At 37.1% G+C, this 23,160-nt stretch overlaps 1 protein-coding gene and 1 long non-coding RNA gene across 2 annotated transcripts in view; both read right to left on the bottom strand.

The window, feature by feature from the left end:
- LOC135118022 (uncharacterized) overlaps positions 1-23,160 on the bottom strand; it is an 88,522-nt gene that overhangs the window by 30,981 nt on the left and 34,381 nt on the right. The gene's annotated exons all lie outside the window — the stretch shown is intronic.
- Positions 1,721-18,211, bottom strand: LOC110383078 (cytochrome P450 6B2-like). Its single transcript, XM_064038900.1, has 10 exons — positions 18,036-18,211; positions 17,509-17,861; positions 15,138-15,336; positions 14,375-14,803; positions 12,624-12,742; positions 12,075-12,176; positions 10,529-10,744; positions 9,013-9,152; positions 3,417-3,525; positions 1,721-1,964 (listed from the first exon to the last, which is right to left on the bottom strand). The coding sequence occupies exons 2-10, from the start codon at positions 17,798-17,800 to the stop codon at positions 1,768-1,770; spliced, it is 1,803 nt and encodes a 600-aa protein (XP_063894970.1). The 5' UTR covers positions 17,801-17,861; positions 18,036-18,211; the 3' UTR covers positions 1,721-1,767.

Here is a 23,160-nt window from a genome sequence, read left to right on the forward strand (position 1 = left end):
GTAGCTCTGATGTTTAGTTCTTCTTCGTAATCATTGTTTTCAATGATTTATTATTTAAATAGGTACCTAAATTGAAATTAATATTTTTGGAGCTATATTTAGCCTATTCTGAATATTTACTTAAGTAATAAAAAATATAACGTAGTCAACCGTTTTCAAGAATATTTAGGTAGGCAAGATTGCCTTTTGATTTCATAATGTTATTTACTAGACAGTGGCACATTTCACAAAACGAAGTAACTACTGACAATGTTTTAACCGACATCAATATCAAAGTTTAACGTTTTTAGATCTATACGTTTATAGACCTTGTAGACAAATACAATGTTTGAATTTTCAAGTAAAATAAAGAATACTAACCTTCACTTCATGTTGAAACCTCCGAGTAGATTTTCTTGATTTTAATACTTATTTCATTATTTAAAATAATAACTAATAACACGTATTAATGACATAATACAAACGTTACTAAAAATAAATGAGTTTAAAAATCTTGAGTTAGACCTTATAAAGCCAAGTTGTCTGTTCTAAAACGATTTAAGTCTCAAACAACATGTATACGAATATAGACTTTATTGTATTGGGTTAAGTACCATTTTCAATCGTGAAGATATACTTATAGGTTAGTTCTTGAATTGTTTATGATTATGCTATGCCATCGAAATCTTATACCAAGTAGTTTTAAATGAATGCCACGGAGGAAGGAAACATGTACCGAGATGCCATTATGCAGGTAGGTCAGGCGCCTTCTTCTAGGTCAAATACGTAGGTACGGTACCAAAATGCTCAGTTACAAGTGCACTAACGAAGAGTTCGGGTTCCTTGGTACATCTGCCGAAGGTTTTTTGATTATAAAAAATGGGCGGGTTCCAAAGAAGGCGTGAGAGGTCAAGTAACGTTTCTCGTCCTCCGAACACCCGCATTTTGGCGCGCCACTTTCTTAGGAGATTTTCCGTTATGGCACCTCCGCTAGTCATTTTATTACCTATGGTTTATCAAACGACAATTTTGTAATATTAAACCTTTGTATGTTGGTAGCAGGTTGTAACAATATGTCTTGGTATTTTTCTGTTATGCCATAACGCATGGTTCTTATGACAATATAAGCTGATTCCCCTGGGTTTACCAGCGACAAGTAAAATTAAAACTTCATATTTGTTCAATTCAAGTAAAGCAGTTTATTTACAGAAATATAACTAAGTTAAACTTATGATTATTTACTGTTATAATATTCTTATTCTAAAATGCCGTACAATCAATGGCAAAGAACAGTTTTATTTGACCCACGAAAGCCGTATAGGGCTTTTTACAAAGTTTGGTCAACTTTGGCTACTACCCAGCTCTATCGTATTTTTAATTTAAAATAGCAACAACATGTAATTGTCAGTACCCTATATTCGAGAAAAGCATACGTCACAATATCTTTTTTATATTGAAAAATTGTGGCAAAAGTTGGTCACTCTTTTAATACCAGTTTGGGTCCGTTTACAGTACACAGATCGGGTCGGAGAGAAGAGCAAATTCTTAACACGTTGAAAACCGAGTTCTTTAAAGTAAGCTTTATTTCTGAATGCTGGAGCTCCTTCGGTGTCAAATAATAAGGGGAGCTATCCGGCTCCGATCGCGTACTTTTTCTCGATCTCTGTGTGAACGGACCCTTTGTTCCCAAAATCAATATCTTTTTGAATCACTTCATATTTAAAAACATTATACAATATTTTTTTTTCTCACTAAGCATTCTTAAACTTACAGGCAGTTTAAAGTTCGTCATAAGAGGCTGAGTGTGACTAGGGAGTCAGCGGGGTGTAAGGTGAGCGGGGAGCGCGGGTCGGCGGTGAACGGCTCGAGGCGCGGCCCCGGCGCCATGTTGTCTCCCGGCCTGAGGCGCGGCGCCGGCGTGATACGAATGTGTTGCAGGAGACGCACGAGGCAGCACTTCATTTGTATTAAAGCGAACCTTTTGCCTGCGACATAGAGTGCATTTTTGAGTCACCTATTTTTATGGTAGGTATAGGTATTTTTTGCTGTAGAATAAAGTAACATTTTCTCTTTTTTCTACTAGAAAAATATATTTGGGATAAACCCTTTAAAATTAAAGCTACATTACATAAAGAACTATAAATTACTCGCCATTACGAAGCAAATACAACAGACCTAATAAATTCTAAAAACATTAAACGGCTATCAAAGAAATACAGCCATCAATAACCCAATATATTTGCTCAAATGCTAACCAACCATACATTCTCAAAAAATAGTATCCATAAGTATCAAAACTTTGTTTTTAAAACAAATGTATTTCGAAAGACCTGCTTATATTTCATATCCTTCTCACAAGCGCCACTTTCTGAGAACATTGCACTTATCGGTGTATGGTCAGCAAAAAACTACACAAACAAAGTATTTATTAGTTCGTTGTAAATGAGTGTCAAGTTGCAACTATTTTGCTGACGTTGAGCAGCACTTCGAGGTCATCATGATGTAGGGTTTTGAAATAATAACATTATATTGTTTTTCAAACTCAATATTATTTGTAAACTATCGACCTGCCCCGGCTTCGCACGGGTGCGATAAACCTTGAAAATAACAGTATTTCTCCACTATTTAATTCATGTTATATGCATATAAACCTTCCTCTTCTATCACTCTAACTATTAAAAAAACTGCATCAAAATGCGTTGCGTAGTTTTGAAGATTTAAGCATACACAGGGATATAGGGACAGAGAAAGCGACTTTGTTTTATAGAGGCACTTACTATGTAGTGATAATGATTTTGGAAAATTGGGACGTATTAGAAATAAACTTAAATAAGTAATAGCCTTGCTGCGAAAACGTGAAGTTAAATAAATTACATCCCCAAAAATATCACAAAACGGTCCTTTATAACGCGTTATAATTAAAATATTACACAATATAAAAGCTTTGACCTCCCACGAGTTATCTTTAATGTTTTTGACCTTTAGCCTGGGTTGAAAATGACAGTTCCATTTTATTTTTTTATGTATTTTGTTAGATTCCTGCTACAGTCATAATAAAAATTGCAAATAACCTTAAACCCTTTATGTTTGCTCATAAAATTAAACAAGCTGTTCCCGCGGATTTGCCCGCATCGTAATGGAAGGTAATATTTTAAAAAGCGCTATCACACTAGTGTTTTTTTTTGTCCTCGAATAAACACGACGGCAAATAATGCATTGACAACTACCGTTTCAAAAGATGACACCTGGCATAGCACGTTATTTTTGTGCATAGAAAAACAAAACACAAACAAAATCCCCTAGTGTCCCTAGTAGATCCCCTTTGTATACGCTCTTAGACATATGACGAATATTTACAGTAGCGATTTCAAATCATATCATCAAATAGCACAGTTATTTGACGAGCTGTAAACACCTTACCTATAACTTTAACTTACCTATACAATACCGAGGTCCGTCTCCAAAAGGCATGTAGACCCCTGGAGGTGGTTGTGGAGAACCTTCGGACCAGCGCTCAGGAATGAAGGCTGATGCGTTCTCGAAGTACTGGAATACACGTACAAACAAATTAACAATTGTTTATATTATGGCTATGCAACTCCACCACCCACTGATAACAAAAAACCGGCCAAGTGCGAGTGGCAATGCGCACGCAGGGTTCCATACCATTATTGAGAAAATAAGCAAAAAAAGGTGTATGGCTGCCCCCCAAAATATTTATTTTATTTTAAGGTTTCAGTTTTTGTTGTTGTAGCGTTAACAGAAATATGTACATCATCTGTGAAAATTCAACACTCTAACTATCACGGTTCTAACACACATGCATAGTGACAGACGGACGGACGGACAGACGGACAGAGGAGCGAAAACAATAAGGTCCCGTTTTTTACCCTAACTCTTTCGAACAATCCCGCAGCCAGGTACGGAACCCTAAAAAAATGGTTTCTGAGTAACGACCACAACAAGATTGGAGATAACTATAGTAACACTATAAATTATAGCTATAAAAGTTGAGCTAAAACAAGTTTTGACCAGTCTTTACCATATGCGCACATTTTTGCCATACCTACCCCTTTTAACTTTCAAACAGTCTCTTAAGAGCAGCCTAATAATGCATAAACTAAACCCAACTTCTAGCTAACTTCACAACACTCCTTTTAAAATTAAATTTATCGACACTAACTCGATAACTTGAAGATGATTGGCATCGATAAGCTTAATTCGATATTCTTTAACCTTTGTTCTATCTAAAAGGGTTCTAGGATACTGATGGAATTTCTGAAAATTGTTTTGGCATTTTTTGTTTGTGTAAATATTTTTTCAAACTACGTGATACAATATGCCTTAACATTCTTTTCTTACCTAAGTAAATGCACATACGTTAGTGGTTATTATTTTTGCAACTGATATAGGGTCACGTTCATTAAGAGTAGCAGGTAACTCATAATACATATATATCAAGGTTTGATTGAACATAAAATAAACACCTAAGCATTTTATGTAATAGGTAATTTGAATAGTGCTCTCAGACAGTATAGTCTTAATATACCTTTTTTTTAACGACGTCAAAAATCATCAAATGACCCCTCCTGCTGTGGGTTAGCAGCGGTGAGGGAGTGTCAGACTCTTTCATGTGCCAGGGCCCCGGTCAGTAGCGGCGTAAGGGGGGGGCGGAGGGGGCGGTCCGCCCCGGGTGCCACATGTCGGGGGGTGCCATCTCGGTCGGCACATACATACCTGCATGACCAGGATGGCGCGGGCAGAAGGGACAAGTCACTAAGGGTGACATTATTATCTGCGAAGCCTAGGTTCACTACCATTTACTGTTTCATTTTATTTATATTCAAAGGACAATGCTATTCTTTGTATGGAAGTTGGGCTCAAGAGTTGCCCACAGTAACTGCATAGTGTATTATGTTCCATGGGCTTATAGTAGGTCCCAGACCGAAATATTTCGAAATCTATCCCAGGAGTCCTGAGAAAAACTGGTTTGACTCTTATTCAATATTACGAAAAATATGCTTACGAACTCTTAATGTTCCACTTTTATTACCTTAATTGAAATTAATTATATTAATTGACAAACACGAGGAGTTGTACACGACAACTTTTTTTTAACCAACTTCCAAAACAGGAGGAGGTTCTCAGTTCGTTTATATTCGTACTTTTTACGTTTGTACGCGCATAACTCCGCCGATTACCAAACGATTTAAACAATTATTTCATTTTCCAAAGGGCTTACTTCCCAAATGGTTCCTTTATCATCCGGTCCAGGGTCTGATGATGGAAACCCTAAAAAATCGGGTGCAACTCTCAAAAATTGTAGGCACATATCAAGTAAAACCTTGTCATTTGGGTAAATGTCTCCGACACCATAAAACAGTGGAGGTTAAGATCTGACCTGACGATGAAGGCGACAGAGAGACTAGGGAACTCCTCAATGGTATCTACTAACTACCTCGTGTTTGAGCTTATTTTATTCGTCTTGATAAGATTTTTCTAGTAGATAGCTCATAGCGCAGGAGTCTTGATCTTCTAGATTTTGTACTGCGGTAATTGCCTTTTTTTTCGGGAAATCAGGGTCAGTTCTTATTAGAATCCAATGCTTTTAGAATTTATTTTAAAATCACAGTAAGTAAAAAAATAACCCATTCCAACATTTTCCACTACTGGATAGACCGCCACATACTGAGCGTTGAGATTGACAATGTATGTATGAGACCTTATTGGAAGAAAAGTCTTGTCAGGTTAATTTCGCGGGAGCCCTGGGACCGATTTCAAAAATATTTGGGTTTCGTATTAAGAGTGAAGTAAATAACATATTTTGACCACTCCCACTACTGGGCAAATGCCTAAGACTTTGTAAAGTGATTAGCTATGGAAAACATTTAAACGGTTTTCCTCGGGACCCCAGGGTGCGATTCCAAAAATATTTTAATTTCGTTTAAGAGTGAAGTAAAGAATTTATTTTGACCACTCCCACTACTGGGCAAATGCGTAAGACTTTGTAAAGTAACTATCTAAGGAGAACATTTAAACTGGTTTTCCTCGGGACCCCTGGGACCAATTTCAAAAATATTTTGATTTCTTGTTAAGAGTGAATTAAAGAACCTATTCCAACCACTCCCACTACTGGACAAATGACACAGGCTTTGTAAACAGACTGTTCACGTGGAACATTTAAACCGGTTTTCCTCGGGACCCCTGGGACCGATTTCAGAAATATTTTAATTTCATGTTAAGAGTGAAGCAAAGAACCTATTTTGACCACTCCCACTACTGGACAAATGCCAAAGACTTTTTTAAGTGACTATCTAAGGAGAACATTAGAACCGGTTTTTCTCGGGACCTCTGGGACCGATTTCTAAAATATTTGGATTTCGTATTAACAGTGAAGTAAAGAACCTATTCTAACCATTCCCACTACTGGGCAAATGGCTTGGGCTTTATAAAGTGACTGTTCAAGTTGAACATTAGAACCGGTTTTTCTCGGGACCTCTGGGACCGATTTCCAAAATATTTGGATTTCGTGTTAACAGTGCAGTAAAGAACCTATTTCGACCACTTTCACTACTGGGCAAATGGCTCAGGCTTTGTTAAGTGACTAACTATGGAGAACATTTGAACCGGTTTTCCTCGGGACCCCTGGGACCGATTTCAAAAATATTTTTATTTCGTGTTAAGAGTGAAGTTAAGAACCTGTTTTGACCACTCCCACTACTGAACAAATGGCTCAAGCTTTGTAAAGCGACTGTTCATGTGGAATATTTGAACCGGTTTTCCTCGGGACTCCAGGGAGCGATTTCAAAAATATTTGCATTACGTGTTCAAAGTGCACTATGGAACCCCCTGGAACTACTCCCACCGCTGGGCAAACTGTGAGCCCACACCCTGGCATTGTCCTTTAAACAAAACTACGACAGTGCATGCGCGAGACATCGAGGCGGTCACCCCTCTCAGTCCGAGTGTCACCCCACTCTTATATTTTTGCTTTATCTGATTACTTAAATTAATCCTCAAAGTTAGGAAAAAAAATCCGCTCGCTTCGCTCGCGGTTCCTTCTTAATTTCTGTTTTGTTCTGTCCTTGCATTTTGAGTCTTCAATATAACAAAAATGCACCGAAGTTGCATGCAATTTCGCGCTCGCTGCGCTCGTGCCTTACTCTCTACAATAGTCTTCTCTCATTTCTTTACATATTTTTTTGCGTTCCAAAACTTCGCGCTCGCTACGCTCGCGGCTTCTTCACTGTACAATGCTTTTTACAAACTTGTTTGGGTACTTTTGTGTTTCAAAACTCAAAAATTTCGCGCTCGCTGCGCTCGCGCTTTACTCTTTACGGTAGGTTTCTTTCATTTCTTTACATATCTTCTTGCGTCCCAAAATTCAAAAATTTCGCGCTCGCTACGCTCGCGGCTTCTTCAGTCTAAAGTGGTTTTTTCAAACTTGTTTGGCTACTTTTGTGTTAACAAACTCAAAAATTTCGCGCTCACTATGCTCGCGGATTTATTTACCGTTTTTTTTGTTTGGGTTCTTTGTCCTAAATTTCGAAAATTTCTGGGCTCATTGTAGGATTTTTTTAACACGTGATTATATTCTGTCGTTTTTTTTTTTGGGGAGGTGGGGGGTGCTTAGTAAGTAGTCCGCCCCGGGTGCCACCCGATGCTACGCCGCCACTGGCCCCGGTATCTCTTTCGAACAACCCGCAGGTCTTAATATACCTAATTCAGTTATTTTTGTTTATAAAAATACACACCTAATATCCACACTTAATTTCAGACCGGCCTCTTATCGCGTATATCGGTTTGACGTACAAAAGTGTTGATTTCAACCAATTTGCAAAATCATAAAGACATCCGTTGACCCATATTCTACTTCTTCCTGCCCTATTTCCAATTTTATTTGGTTTCCTAAAAAATACTCTCATCCTAAGTTGCCAAATAAATACTTTGATTTTGATTCCATTTGACCCATATAATTTTTAATTTATTCAAAGTGCATTCTACCACAATATTGGCAATATTTCATCCCCATATTTATCCTCTAAACTTATAGCTTACAAGAAACTGGTGTATTCCTAACATGTAGGAAAGCAGTTAGTTGCTCATAGTAGTTTTATGCTAGAGTTGCCTCCCGGCTTCGCTTGTTTCCAAGTTTTATTCCGCGTAAAATATAGCTGCTGTAAGTTGGCACGTAGTCGACAACTTTTACTAGCTTGCATTTAAGTAGCTCTTCAATCCTTTGAGAGTTTAAATCTTATATCTTCTTCTTCGATCAAGAAGGGTCGTGTTTTGGCACGGGTATCTTTTATGATATGTAACAATACTCTCTATAAGTATTGTCTTTACGATATCATTTTTAAGATGTATTTAAAAAAATCATATCTGCTGTCATGAACATCCTTGGCAGTCGTTACGGGTCGTCAGAAGTCAGTAAGTCTGACACCAGTCTAACCTAGGGGTATTGAGTTGCCCGGGTAACTGGGTTGAGGAGGTCAGGCACGGCAGTCACTTCTTTTAAAGCACTGGTACACAGCTACATCCGGTTAGACTGGAAGCCGACCCCAACATAGTTGGGAAAAAGGCTCGGAGGATGATGATTTAAAAAAATCATATATTTGCAAGCAACTTTAAATGTCATCTAAATATTATCCCAACATTCAAAAAAGAGGACTCAACTCCTAGACCCAGCTCTAGGGCGCACTATGAGCCCCCTCTGAATTCCCCCTTGAGAAGGAGTAACTAGCATTTACATTTCGTTTGATATTTCTCGAAGTTCGCAATTGCTGTGTCCACAATCCCACACATATTTTCCCCACATTCAAATTGTTGCTATACCGACTTTTTTGTACCGACGTCAAAAATCATCAAATGACCCCTCCCGCTGTGGGTTAGCAGCGGTGAGGGAGTGTCAGACTCTTACTGACTAAAAACCGTCGTGTTCCGTCGTAGGCCTTTTATGTACCAGGGCCGCGGTAACTCGCGCGAACAACCCGCAGCCCTTACTTACTACCTGATCCGAAATTGCATAGTTACCTGTTCATCCCTCTGTATCCCCAGTGTAGGGAAGAGTACGATGGTGCCTCTCTCCACGACCGTGTTGGTGTCGGGGATCACGTAGTCTTTGGTACACATGCGCTGGATGCTCGGGAATGGAGGATATAGGCGGAGGGTTTCTGAAAGTGGGAAAATTATGATTAGGTACAGATGTTTGGTTTCAGGAAAGCGGGTGATCTGTACTTGTGTGTGTAAATATATTGCATATTGTCTTCTTACGGTTGGTGAGTAAATACAAAGACAATGTGCATGTACATGTCAATTAGAAACACACAATATATATAAAGTTTTAGCCTCTGATTCTTGATAGCGTCAACATGGACGAAGACGCAGATATCAGCTTGAGTGTATTGTGATAAGAAAATTGCTGTTGGTTCAACAGGCTTATAAATTAATCAGTAGGTATAAACACTTGTTATATTACTAATCCTAAAAGATTGATCCTTTCCTTATCAGAAAATAACGTCTTTTCTAACACCTACCTACACGCAAAAACATTTCTTACACTGTAAGTTATTTAGTACAAAATAAAGAAAGAATAAAATTCGTTGAGAATTTATTTTCACCTCTCAAATACGCCACGACCGGCTAGCCGATTTGCTGAGTTTCCTCTTTCCAAACTTTACAACATTTTGTATTACATACTACGTACTTTTCCACTAATAAAACGTTACTACTTCCCAGCGTAACGGCACGGTCCCTAATCCGACCAGTCGGCGATTTCTCGTGGGAAAAGTAAAAACTCATTAGAAGAAACTTTTCCGTTTACAAGTAACAAACCAATTCAGGTCACTGTTGTGTACTGGAACTAATTACTTACAATAAGACGAGGGTCCCGTACATCATTTATAAACCTAGAGGTACAAACTTAAACCTAATTTCCGTAGTTACAGCTTATTTCAACAGATTTATCCGAAAAGTTTTTAAATGTAACTGAATAAATTTTGATTTCTAGGACATTTAGGGATTGACAAAAGTTTTCGCTTTGTTACAGTTTATGTGATAGAAATGTTTAGAGTTGGAAACAATTACAATTATTTTAGTTTGGGACCACAAACTTTTATAGAACCTGAATCCTGTCAAGCTCTTCAAAATAAGGTCAGTAGTCCTTTTACTAATGTCCGAAGCCCACCCCAACATAGTTGGGAAAAAGGCTCGGAGGATGATGAGTCCTTTTACTAATGTTGCGCTTTCATGTCGAAAGTACTGAACCTATATATAAAATCGGATACACAGAGTCTAGAGAGCCTGAGAATGGATAATGGACGTATGTAAATATTATGAAGATAACAGGGTAATCTATCTATTTGCTCCTAATCTAACATGAGAACGGAGATGTCATTAAAACTATCACATACAAAAACTACCTACCTTTTTCCCAACTAGCAATGGAGCGACTGCCTATCTCACCTCCTCAACCCAGTAACCTAGGCAACCCGATACCTTTAGTAAGACTGATTATCAGCCTTTCTTAATTATCAAAGAACCTCCATACCTTGAATCACCATCTCCATATACCCCAGTTCCTGCAGCAGTTCATAGCTGATCCTTCCGTCATGCCGTGCCAGCACCTCCCGGATCTCACTCCTGAGCTTCTCCTGCACCTCCTGGTTGGCAGCCAGCTCGAGGAACAGGAACGCGAGGGTCGAGGAGGTGGTCTCGAAGCCGCCGAGGAAGATGATGAAGGCGTTAGCTGATATTACCATGTCGGCTGTGGAGGTGGAATGGTGACTGTTAGATTGGGGTATTGAATTTCTGAACTGGGGACAAGTTGTTATAAAATTTAAGTAAGTACCTAAGTTCTTGATTAGTGTTAAACTGAATTGCAACTTAATGAATTACATCTTAGTGCTTAAAAATTAGAGGTTGCGGTTTATGTGACTTTTTATTTCGTTCATGGTTTTAAATAAAAGGTGTTGATTTGCATTTGTGCCATACTTCAGGAGGAGTACATAAAATACGTAAATTATCGATTGGAATTACAGTAGACGGGAAATAGCTAATATGCACTGCTTTTTTTGTCATTGTAATGTCGTAGTTTTTCAGAAGTAATCCAATTTTATGAATGAAATTAATGAATAATCGTTGCGTATGCTTTGTGTTTGCGTTTGTGTGAGGGAGCAGCACGGTTTTGAGGCCAGTAACATACGCGCCGAGTTTGAAAACGAGAGATTGAGAATCATTAGTATAATTACGTCCTTGACTATGGTACGCATGCAAATCAACAGCTTGTATAGGTAAAAATAGACCTATATATTCCTTATGAATACCTAGGTACTATTGATAATATTCTACAAAACAATATTTTATGAGCAATCATAAGCACCCAGAGTTAGTATTTTATTTATATTGATTTTCTTGCCTTTTTGATAACATGCCCTTAGGTACTACCCCGACAAACACGAACATTAGTTCTAAACTTTAACCCTCTCAAAGTCTAATAAACAGATCGATACTAAGTTCATATTTAAGTTAAAATTATCAACCGAATTAGCCAAAGTTAAGGGTTAAGTTACGCAATATCGGAATGAGTTACCCTTAATGTCTAAAGTTAATGAGACCACATTAATTAAGTTATCTTAAAACTTCAGGTTTAAATTAAAGATAAAACTTGTAATTAGCTGGGGCAGCCGTTTTTCTTTGATATGCCTGTTTGAAATTTATTAACTTAGAAATTTTTAAGTTCCGGTGGTAAAAGTTACGTTTGCTTATGGAAAATCATGAAACATCAAAGAGTTATTATATCTGACAAAGTATGTTCATGTAGCTTTATTTAAAACCTGGTTTGCAAACTGCAGTTTGCTTATTTTTTGAGATCGCCAATCACAGGAACTACTGGACTGATTTTTTTTTAAGTTTTACATAGCCATAATAATTGAAGATTATATGCTACATGTATGAATATGGTCTATATGCTACTCTTTATCTGAGTGCGAAAAAGATCCCATGTGATGCGCGTGAAACCGCTTGCGAGATCCAGTTTTTACAATGACCGATAGGAACAATGTATAGTTAAAACAGTTTGTCATGTTAAAACTTACTTATTTCCACATCTTCTTGATCCTTCTTACAGTTGTTGTTGGTCTCATCATTTCTCAACGCCATCATCATGTCGATGAAATCTCCGCGCTTCTCTTGAACGCCTGAAATATTGTTATTAGCAAATTATTGGTCTTGTGCAACATTCTTCATAATAACCACGACCAGGACAGTAGTTTAGGATGACTTCCACTATATAACTGATATAATAAACTGTAAACAGCCCTCAAATCGCCACCCTTTGGGAAACACTCCGTCGCCGCAAATTGGTTATAGTTTGGTTATCTTTACAGTAACATAATATTTTGTAGATACGAGTTAAAAAGGGACTTAAGAAGATCTGGATAGGTCTGGAAACTCTCCAGATTTTCCAGTAAGTGATAATAATTTTTGGTCTTTGTTTAGATGGTCAATATAAGGTGCAATCCGAAACATAGAGGAACTCGTTATGCACGAAAGCTTTAGTCTTATGATCGACCGACGCATGCGACTGTTAGTTGGCCTAATAAAACAAAAGATATTAAATAAAAAGTATAGTAAATCCATGATACCCTGTTCCCGTGCCCTCAGCACGCTGGCCACGATGTTGTAGAAGAAATCGTGCGTCTTCTTAGGTATTATTCTCATGCGAAAGAACAGTACGAAAGCCGGCCAGAATTGACGCATCGTTCTGAAATGGAGAAAGAATTAGTTAAAGATTTGACCATAGATTACAGATTACTAAATAGTTACTACGTTAGACTCTAGTAAGAAGTGACTAATAAGATCTGTGGTATAAGTAACTCATATACTGTGAATACCAATAACTCTGGTCTGATCTGGATGATTAGAGATTGAAAGTCACAGTTTAGGCAGGTATACAATAGATTCGTGAAGTTAATGTCAAAATGCAATCTGCAATCGAAAAACAACGGATCCATGTAATATACAGTTATACAAAATAAGAAAAACATCCATGTAAACGAATTTTATATTTCGCTTGAAAGAGGAGAAAATATACGATGTTCGGACTGTAATTAAAGTTCCAATAATTATACCCTTTTATAAATAAATGCTTCGTTAATACACGTAAGGTTTTCAAAAGGTGCCGATGCATAAATTACTGATCAATTTTCCTGTATTTAATTTTCTCTCTTGATTTAAAACTTTAAAAAATCCATAAGCATTTAAGTAAAAAAAGATATTTAAGTAACACCCTTTTATCTGATTGAGTAATAGAGAGTCTAAAACATTCATTACAAACCCATTCAAAGTTTACTAAATATATTTCACAACACAAACAAATGGCTTTCATGTATCTCCAGCAATTAGCCCTACTTTACAGCCTAACTCTCAGTCTAGGCCAGGGATGGTGAACCAAAGGATTGCGTGCGTTTTGACACAAACGACACAATGATTTTGCACTTCCATTGCAATTCAAACGCGTCACAAGATAAATGCGACTTTAGAAAATACTACCGTCCGAATTGAAAACCTCCTTTTGAGAAGTCGGTTGAGAATAGAGCCATAGTAAATAACAAGTATGTAGTCGATAAATCTATAGATATCAGACTGTTTATGACGATATAGTTTTTTAATGATGCTTATATTAGCTTGAATTACACTATATTTTTATACATTTTTTAATAATTTTGACGTAAGTTTATAAAGGTTCACCATCCCTGGTCTAGGCCATTCAATTAGTAACACTAAAACAAGTTATCTGTAACACTAAATCTACGATAAAATTCTTTCAAATTAGCGCTTAAGTTATTTAGAACAAGTTTTTAATAGTCACAAAGCAATTTAGTGATTAAGTTTGTCAAGTTTTCAACTAAGTTAGTATACCTAAGTGATTGAAAACTTATGAAAGTTTGTAGATACAATCAATTTGTTATTTATAAGTTCTGTGTCAATATAAGTGATACGCTTGATTGCAATGTTTGATATTTATTACATTTATTGATACTAATAAATACTAGAATATTTTATTTGTGAGAGCAATCATATTATATTAGTTTATGTTTGCATTTAGCTTTGAAAATCAATGTGTACCTAAGCCTCGTTATGTATAGTAGATCTATAATATATAAGGACCACGTTACATTTAAATACACATTTAAAAAATTGTGGCAGGCCAATTAATTATCTGAGTGTAGTGTCTTACAGGCACGTGAGCATTTAAAGTATGGCCTACTCACTTTCATGAAATAAAGAATCCATTATATAAAGAAAAGAAAAGATAAAAACACTCGCAAAAAAAAATTGAATCAGATATTTACAAAAACTGCGAAACAAAATCAAAAAGTTTCAACCAACTTACTTCTCAAAGATATTAAACAGTGACATTTCATAGAAGGCATGCAGTGCCACTGCAAACGGATCATCCTCATTGTACATGACATTGCTCTTAAGTCCAAACGCACAGGGCACTATGGCATCAGCAGTATAACCTCCCACTAGCTTCTCTGAATCCACCACAGAGGACAGAATACCCAAACCATTCGGTTGTTCCACTGGTTTGATCGTGCCGTTTTTAGGAGTAACTTTATCAGACTGTGTTGCCTCCACTAGGTTCTCAGAATCCACCACAGAGGACTCATTTCCGACATTATTTGGTTGGTCTACGGGTTTAACTGTGCCGTTTTTAAGAGTCATTTTGTTAGACTGTGAGAGTAAGTCTTTGACGCGAGTGACGAATTCTTCTGCTGTGTTTTCTATTAGTGGGAACATCCCTCGGAGTTTGTTTGGTCTGAAAAATATAAGTTTATTGGTTAGGATATTAGGATTTACAATTGTATTAGCTCCTACTAAAGATTTCACCCGCGTATCGTGGAAAGTATTCCGGCTACACGGATAAAAAGTAAACTTGCAACACTGAAATATTTTTTCAAATCGGTTCACTACTTTCGGACCCTAAAAATATCTTTCCCCTTATGACATAGGGTATATTTTATCGAGGTACGGAAACAAGTTTCCACGAGACGCAGCTGAAACCACAGGAAACAGCTAATCACATACAAAATCATTTAATTGCAGAAGAACAAGAACAAAACGACTTTAACAGAAAAAAGTTTAGAACTTACGAGAAAATAGGCGATATCTTCGCCCTTAACCTCTTCCACTCGTTTCCCCTCAAGAACAGCACAGACCCTGCTAACGGATCCACATCCTTGTTGAAGAAGAACCCTCGATCCGTGAAGTGCTGGAAGTCGTTCACGCACACTCTTCGGATCAGCTCCGGGTCTCGGACTACTAGTGTGCGCTGGTAGAACTGGTGGCAGCCTGGAATTTGTGATAATGGTAGGTTGTTTACTTTGTAGGATTTACAATAACTGGCCCCCAAAGCCAGTCTTCTCTCGCCTCTCGTCGAAATGATCATCGTAGTTCTGCTGCAAATAGTATGTAATATGGTCTACCTACGTATGTACATAATTGGAATTGGAAGATAAAAACAAGTCGTATTTTTGTAAACATTCATGATTATAAATAAATCAAAACAAAGGGAACTCCAGAACACCGTGCGCGAACTAAACCTCTTTAAAAAAAACAAATTCTTGCCTGTTCATAATGTATTAGCAAACGTTATTACAGTAAAAATAGCTGAACCGATTCAGATGAAATAGTTCCACCGTGGAGTGGATGAAATCGTGAGAAACGGGCAATAATATTCCTTATTCAAGGAAGGCATTACATTCACTATAAATATATTCGATTAAGCCAGAACATGAAATTCTAAGTCATTAAAACTGTTATGATTCAGTTCGACGAGTACCCATTTCCTAGTTAAAGGTAACATTTATGTATAAAGCTACTGCATTATTGAGAAATCGCAAATAAATATGATCCTTTTGATTTCAATAGTTATTTCTCTAACACTTTAAACTTTTGTTTGATATCAATTTTGATTTGATATCCGACTTATCCTGTAAAATGGCACAACTTTTGTAATTGTGTAGCTCCTGTTAGAAATCCTAAAATAAATAAATAAATCATCCTCTTTGCCTACCCATTCAGGTACACTTAGGTAGGTAAACTATTGCCAGCAGATGATACCGTGTCCTGTTAGGACTACTTCGCGCACCAGTATAAAAGCCTATAGTCCTCGATAAATGGTCTAACTACTACTACTCAACAACACAAATAATTTCAGAGCTGCCACATCGGGCGGCCATATTAGTTATCGGATATTTACGCTAATCTATGTACCTACTTGTGATTTTTTAAGTACATTCTTACGATCAATTGCAATCAACTGCATTGTTTACACATATGAACTAAATCACGATTGGCATTTTACTTTTAACCCCTGACTCGACCTATCTCGAAGACAATATCAATTTCTAACTAAAACAAACCCACGAATATTTACTTAGCATCCACAAATGCATAATGCATGATGATGTAAAGGCCACTGATTGATTGAATAATTGGTTTCGGTCCAGTTAAGTTTGAGCCGACTGGTTCGTTCATCCATGATATCATATTCGGGTATGACCGGGACTGGTGGACCGGTCTAGCCATGTGAACAATATTTGGCAGTCTCGTGTATTATTTTGCACGTGAATTTGTGGATGTTATGCTTGGTTTATTAGTTGAAATAAAGAAGGTTTAAGTATTGAGATCATTTGAACTAACGTAGATAGTAAAGTCAAACAACGCTTGACGCGGTCCTTGCATAGGTATGTGACAATCTTTTCATGGTGAATTTCTCCGTATTTCGGAAGGCAAAACAATGATGAGTACAGTCTGTCATTTGGATATCTGAGGCAAGCGTTACAGGTAGTTAGAAGCCAGAAACTACCACGTACCACTGACATTAATATCAAAAAGAAAATCTTGTAACTGCTTACTATAACGATACTGATTTAATTGCAATAGACTAGTGGGAAATGTGAAAAAAATCTTGATAAAACAACCCGTTTGGCTAAAATGGTAATCAAGCTGCAATTTGCGGTCAATACTTATTTCCGCACTGAAGCAGAGCAATTGTCTACAGTTTTTGTGAGGAAATAGGCAGAATATGCGACTGCTAAAATGCTACCGAACTATCGCAAGACTAATACGTATGACGAATACCAAGACTATTCCAAAACTTACTGGAAAAATGTAAGGGGATGCATAGATTAATTATACTAAAAACTCAAAATTAACATACTATTATCTAAAAAACAATTACATTGTAATGAAGATACGGCTATGTGCCTTATTTATTAAAATGCTTGTTGATTGTTGTGCTTGATGTCAAAAATTAGCATTCCATGGGCATTCCATAGCATCAAGTTTAGCATTGCAGCATTAGCAGACTGATATTTATGATGATTAAGTTACCAATATTCTGTAGGCCCATTAGTGCTCTTTTTACGATTGTTATATACCATCGTCAAAAAGACATTCTTCAGCATCTAATACACTATTTTTGCATGTTCTTATTAAAAAATATAAGAAGCTACTCACCTAAAAACCTCTTATCCTTATACGTATCATAGATCCTTTTAAAACACATGCCTCCTTGCTCCTTGAACATCACCACAGACAATATATGGCCCACTACAGGCCACGCAGGAGGCGAAAACACTCCCCTTGAAGTCCAATAGTCATGGTCATAAGTCGTGATGGCCAGGACCACGGCCAAGCTCAGTCCACAAGCGAAAATAGACCATAATACTATAGTGCCGAAGGTGTAATATCGCAAGAGCCAGGCTAGCATCACCACCAGTTGCACCGAGGAGCGTTTGAACCCAAACATTTTTTTTTTTTGGTTTTTTATGTATGTGACATTATTTGGTATGGGTTAGTTAGTTAAATATCTGAAAAAGTAAGTTTGATTTTATGAATAACTAAGTTGAATCTAGCTAGTACTTTTTTTATATTTCCCGTTTAAATTAATATTTTAAGCACTGTTGTATTCTATCCTTTTAAAACAATTACACTAATCGGCACAAATTAAAAATACACTTCAAACCATTTCAAAAATCACTCACACTCCAAAATTCAAAACTGCAATCCTGAACACTCACGCAGGGGCGGACTTGTACATTTTTATAAAAATTTACTAATTTTTTTATTAAAAAAATAAAACTAAAAATCAAAAATGGAACGATTCGCGAGACATAGCGTCGCGGCAAACGCCTGCGCACAATGTGGCCAAATGCGTTAACAAGAATCATGCGCAATCTGTGATGCTGTAAGAGTGAAAGTTAGGCAGGGCCGGATTTAGCGGCTGTGTGTGACACGTCCATTCATGAGGCGGTCACATGAATCCGGATTAAGTATTTCTTAACTGCAACAAAGTTCTTCATAGAAGCGTGTAATTTTGTTGCGGATATAAAAATATGTTGAAGTGCTTGTGTCTTTGTTTTGACGCAAGGTGAATGACCTACTCACATTTATTTTATTACAAGATTGTTTACTTGAAAACGCGAAAATTATTTTTGGACATATATTTTTACCAAATATGTTGGTCCTTGCCAAATGCTCAAGGTTAAAGGATAAAACGCAAAAGTTATTTTTGGAAATATATTTTTACCAAATACGTTGGTCTTTGCCAAATTATAAAAATTCTGAAAGTTAAAGGATGAACAAAGAAATCTATATTTACATTGTTTTATTGCTGTGACCAGCCTGTACCGTAAAAACTGAAGCTTGCAATATCCATGCAAAATAAGTCAACTTTAGTTCCTCGTAAAATCTCTTTCGTTGATTACCATTTTTTTATTACGATACAAAGTATTACAGTGAGATCTCCCAATCCCGCCTATTTGTTTTATATCTTCCGCTAGTAAAACGTTTACATATGTATAATATAACATATTTCGAATATACATATAAAGTTTTATTCCCAAGCGGGTGAAATATGTAGGTCAGATACAAAAATCCTTGAGAAAAGTTTGCAGAGGTTTTCACAGAAGAAATAAGTTATTCCTTCACTACTTGTCAAGAGGTCTGTGTTCTGCAATGTGACAGTAAAAAAGATTAAAGAAAACATACGTTTACAAGCTATTTAAAAGTTCCATAGGTACCTAAAAACCAATGGGAAGCCCTCTATTAATGGTAATGAACCCGTAGTATGTGTCAATGTCTCTGTACATCATCGTCCGAGCCTTTTTCCCCACTATGTTGGGGTCGGCTTCCAGTCTAACCGGGTTCAGCTGAGTACGTTGCTTTACAAGAAGCGACTGCCTATCTGACCTCCTCAACCCAGTTGCCCGGGCAACCCGATAGTCCTTGGTTAGACTGGTGTCAGACTTACAGGCTTCTGACTACCCGTAACGAATGCCAAGGATGTTCTTGTTCAATGACAGCCGGGACCTACAGTTTAACGTGCCATCCGAAACACGGTCAATGGTGTCTAAGATATACATAGAAAGTACGTACAGCTAATGATCGAACTCATTTTTTTTACAATCGCACTTAATAATAGAATCCATACCTGTATTATCTTAGGTCCATTACATCACTGTCCTCTAAGGGCCGGCCGGCGGCATCTTAACCCACATTTTAGTTTAATCCACTTACACATGATCTTCGTTTCTTTAAGATGAGTTGCAGTTCTACGAGAGAAGGTCATTGAACTTTAAGTAGATCTGACATTGCTGCATCGGTATTTTGTAATGTATTGACCGTTTCGTCTTGCAACGTGAAAAAAGGTGACTGTTTTTTTGTGAAGTAAGTTATAGAACAGGTTGAGGAAAGACTGTGTCTTTTTGTAAAGTATAGAACAGGTTGAGGAAAATGTCTAATAAACATAGTTCAGTGTGTAAAACCCTATTCTTTAAAGTTTTTGTTAGACATAAAAGGAGGTCTTTTTACTTTAAAGCAGACTATAACAATGTAGATTTATTTACTAAGTACTCACTACCTTTTTTGCAAAGACTGAGCCTGTGTGTGCATTAAAACAGAAATAATTCCATCGAAAAAGTATGGGCATGCACTGTTTTTTTTTTTTCAAATCCAAACAATTCCATATTTAAATCTTTGAAGGCATTGAAGACGTAGAAACTGCTTAGGAAAAATCCATAGAGAAGGAAAGATAAGCAGCCTTACTTATAAAAATCTCTCATCATCTTCTAAGCCACAGCTTACCTACTACTAACATACTGACAATTATTTTAATCGTAGAAGGCATTGAAGATCTGCATCTAAAATCTCCTAAGGAAATATCCATAGACAATGTGACCAAAAAGACACGAAGCGGATTACCAAAAGACGAGTTTCTCAATCCCCGAGGTCACGTGCACACGTTGGTAAAAAAAACTAGCAAAATTATGAAACGATAGTAACTGCCAGCAATTCGGTTCCATAATTGTCGAGTGCAATAACTGAACACCACATTTGTTAAGTCGGTCAAGGTTGTGTTACGTAAAAGAAAGCTTGAGAGATCCGATATGCAAATTGAGTTGAACTTATTCGTTTTGTGGGTTTTGATGTTATGGTGTATTGGTGAATGGAATATTTGTGAATTGTAGAAATATTATATGGTGTATAGAAAGGAACTGAATAAGTAATTTAGTAGCGCTATTCGTCCTTGTCCGCGAGTATTCCTAACGTTTGAACTTTCAAGGAAGTTTGTCACCCCTTTTTTACTTCAATTTTGAATTTTACAGAACCTCAGCGAGTGTCTTGAAGCTTCCGAGATTTTCTCCTCAAATAAATTGGCATAGATGAAATGGAATAAAGGCAGAATGATGAAGATGCGTAATACTCGTAAGTCGTGGTGGCCTAGTGGGTAAAGAACCAATCTCAAGTATGAGGGCGCGGGGTCGATCCCAGGTCAGGCAAGTACCAATGCAACTTTTCTAAGTTTGTATGTACTTTCTAAGTATATCTTAGACACCATTGACTGTGTTTCGGATGGCACGTTAAACTGTAGGTCCCGGCTGTCAGTGAACATCCTTGGCAGTCGTTACGGGTAGTCAGAAGCCAGAAAGTCTGACACCAGTCTAACCAAGGGGTATCGGGTTGCCCGGGTTACTGGGTTGAGGAGGTCAGATAGGCAGTCGCTTCTTGTAAAGCACTGGTACTCAGCTGAATCCGGTTAGACTGGAAGCCGACCCCAACGTGATTGGGAAAAGGCTCGGAGGATGATGATGAAGATGCGTAATGTTGGATGGTCATAAAATAACTCCCCTTGTTGCTACCCTATCTCATACCTACCATAAAATGTTGATCGAGGTTAGTGCAGTATCCGTGCTATTTTCAGCTATCCATTTACATGATTTTAGGGGTAATGTATGTAATTGCGCAAGACGGCTGGCAGGAGCTGGATGCGAGAAGCCGAAAATCGATCTCAGTGGCGTGCACTTGGAGAGGCATATGTCCAGCAGTGGACTGCGATAGGCTGATGATGATGATGATGATGATGTAATTGACCGCAAAAAGAGTAAGAATATGATTGTCTGGTCATATTTCCAATTATTTGTGGATCGTTTTAAAAAGTTTTTAAGCCTTTTTTTCTCATAATATATAAAATCATATCGATTAATGCCATTTGAATTAGTCACTTGTATATCTATTTTAGGATCATAGGCTTAGGATTAATTTGCTTCAACCAACTTCCCTATTTTTAGATCGCAACGCATCTTTCTTTGATCAGCATCACAAACAACAAATTATCTAAGGGACCCGCGCAGCTAATTATGAAATAACTAATGAGTGTAAGGAAATACTTAATAAACTTTGACGCAACGGTCTCGTAAAGGCAAATATCACATCACCGGCGGAAACAAATACATAATACTAGTTACGGAGATCATCGAAGAAACAGTAGGTAGAGATGTAGGCTTTGTAGTTTGTACTAGCTAGTTTCATCATCTGCCTAGCCTTTTCCCAACTATATCGGTGCCGACTTGCAGTCTAAGTGGATGCAGCAGACCTTTTTTTTTCAAAGGGGAAAAATCCTCACGGACTGACCGGCACCCAGGCGTGCCGGACTCTTACCGGCTAAAAACCCCATCCTGGTGTTGCCTCCAACATGTGCCTACCCGGTAACACCATACAACTTGATTGGACTGGTTATCAGACTGTTATGGTTTTCTGGCTTCTGACTACTCTACCTAGTACCTATACCTAAGGTGATTAGAAGTATAGATTTATTGTTATTGTTATGAAACTAGGTTCCATGTGGTTGGAAAACATTACTGTTCTACAATGCGGTTTACCACTAAACATACACAGTTGCAACTAAGATACCTAGATATGGAATAAGAACCTATAAACCATATTTCTTAACGGAATGAATATTTTCAGGGTTTATTCGTAATATTTTATTTGTTTCTTTTCAGGTGCGAAAATCTGAACTACCAATATCGTAAGAAGCTCGTGAAAAATATGTATAATAGAGTTAGCTGTACAAAAATAACTCGTATCTTCATTTAGCTTTCAATTCTGTTACAATCTCTTATTGATATTTACTTGTTTTCCTAAGATACACTTATAAATAATGAACTAACATGTCAAGGAAATTAATTTAAAAATAAAAGCATATGGTTCTAAGATACCTACGCTTAATTAACTGACATTTCGAAGAAATTAATTTAAAAGTATATCAATGATACAAGCATGTAAATAGCGTACCTACGTGAGTAAAAGCACGATACAACAAGGAAATCAATAGTTCTCAGCGATTTTACCATAATAGCGGAGCGATTTGTGTTCAGATGCAAGTGGCTTACTTCAAAGTAAATAGTCGCGGGTGTAAGGGTAAGGTCATACTGACAGCGGACAGCGGGTTACAGAAAATGGCGGTATAACGTTTTTTTTTTATTATTTACTGTTACTGACTATAGACTTTATTAGGTATTTTTAAGTACCATTTATTGCTCTTTCTTCTGTTTTACCAAAAAATCTTGGTACAATATATTTTTTTAAAGTCTTGAAAAATCTGTAAGCACAGTTTTTGATGTAAAAACCAATTTCGAAAAGTTTATTTAAATTTTCAGATGATAAAAAAAGGAACAATGCTTTTCAATTCCCATTTCAAAATATTGAGTATTTACAAGGACTCCTAATACGATATTTGCCGTACACAAAAGACGCAATAACAATTTTTCAAAGTAGTATGATACAGTATAGACATTGTGAAGCGAACAAAATCCGCTTACCGACCGC

This window comes from Helicoverpa armigera, chromosome 17 (assembly GCF_030705265.1).
Source record: "Helicoverpa armigera isolate CAAS_96S chromosome 17, ASM3070526v1, whole genome shotgun sequence".
NCBI classification, from domain to species: Eukaryota; Metazoa; Arthropoda; class Insecta; order Lepidoptera; family Noctuidae; genus Helicoverpa; species Helicoverpa armigera.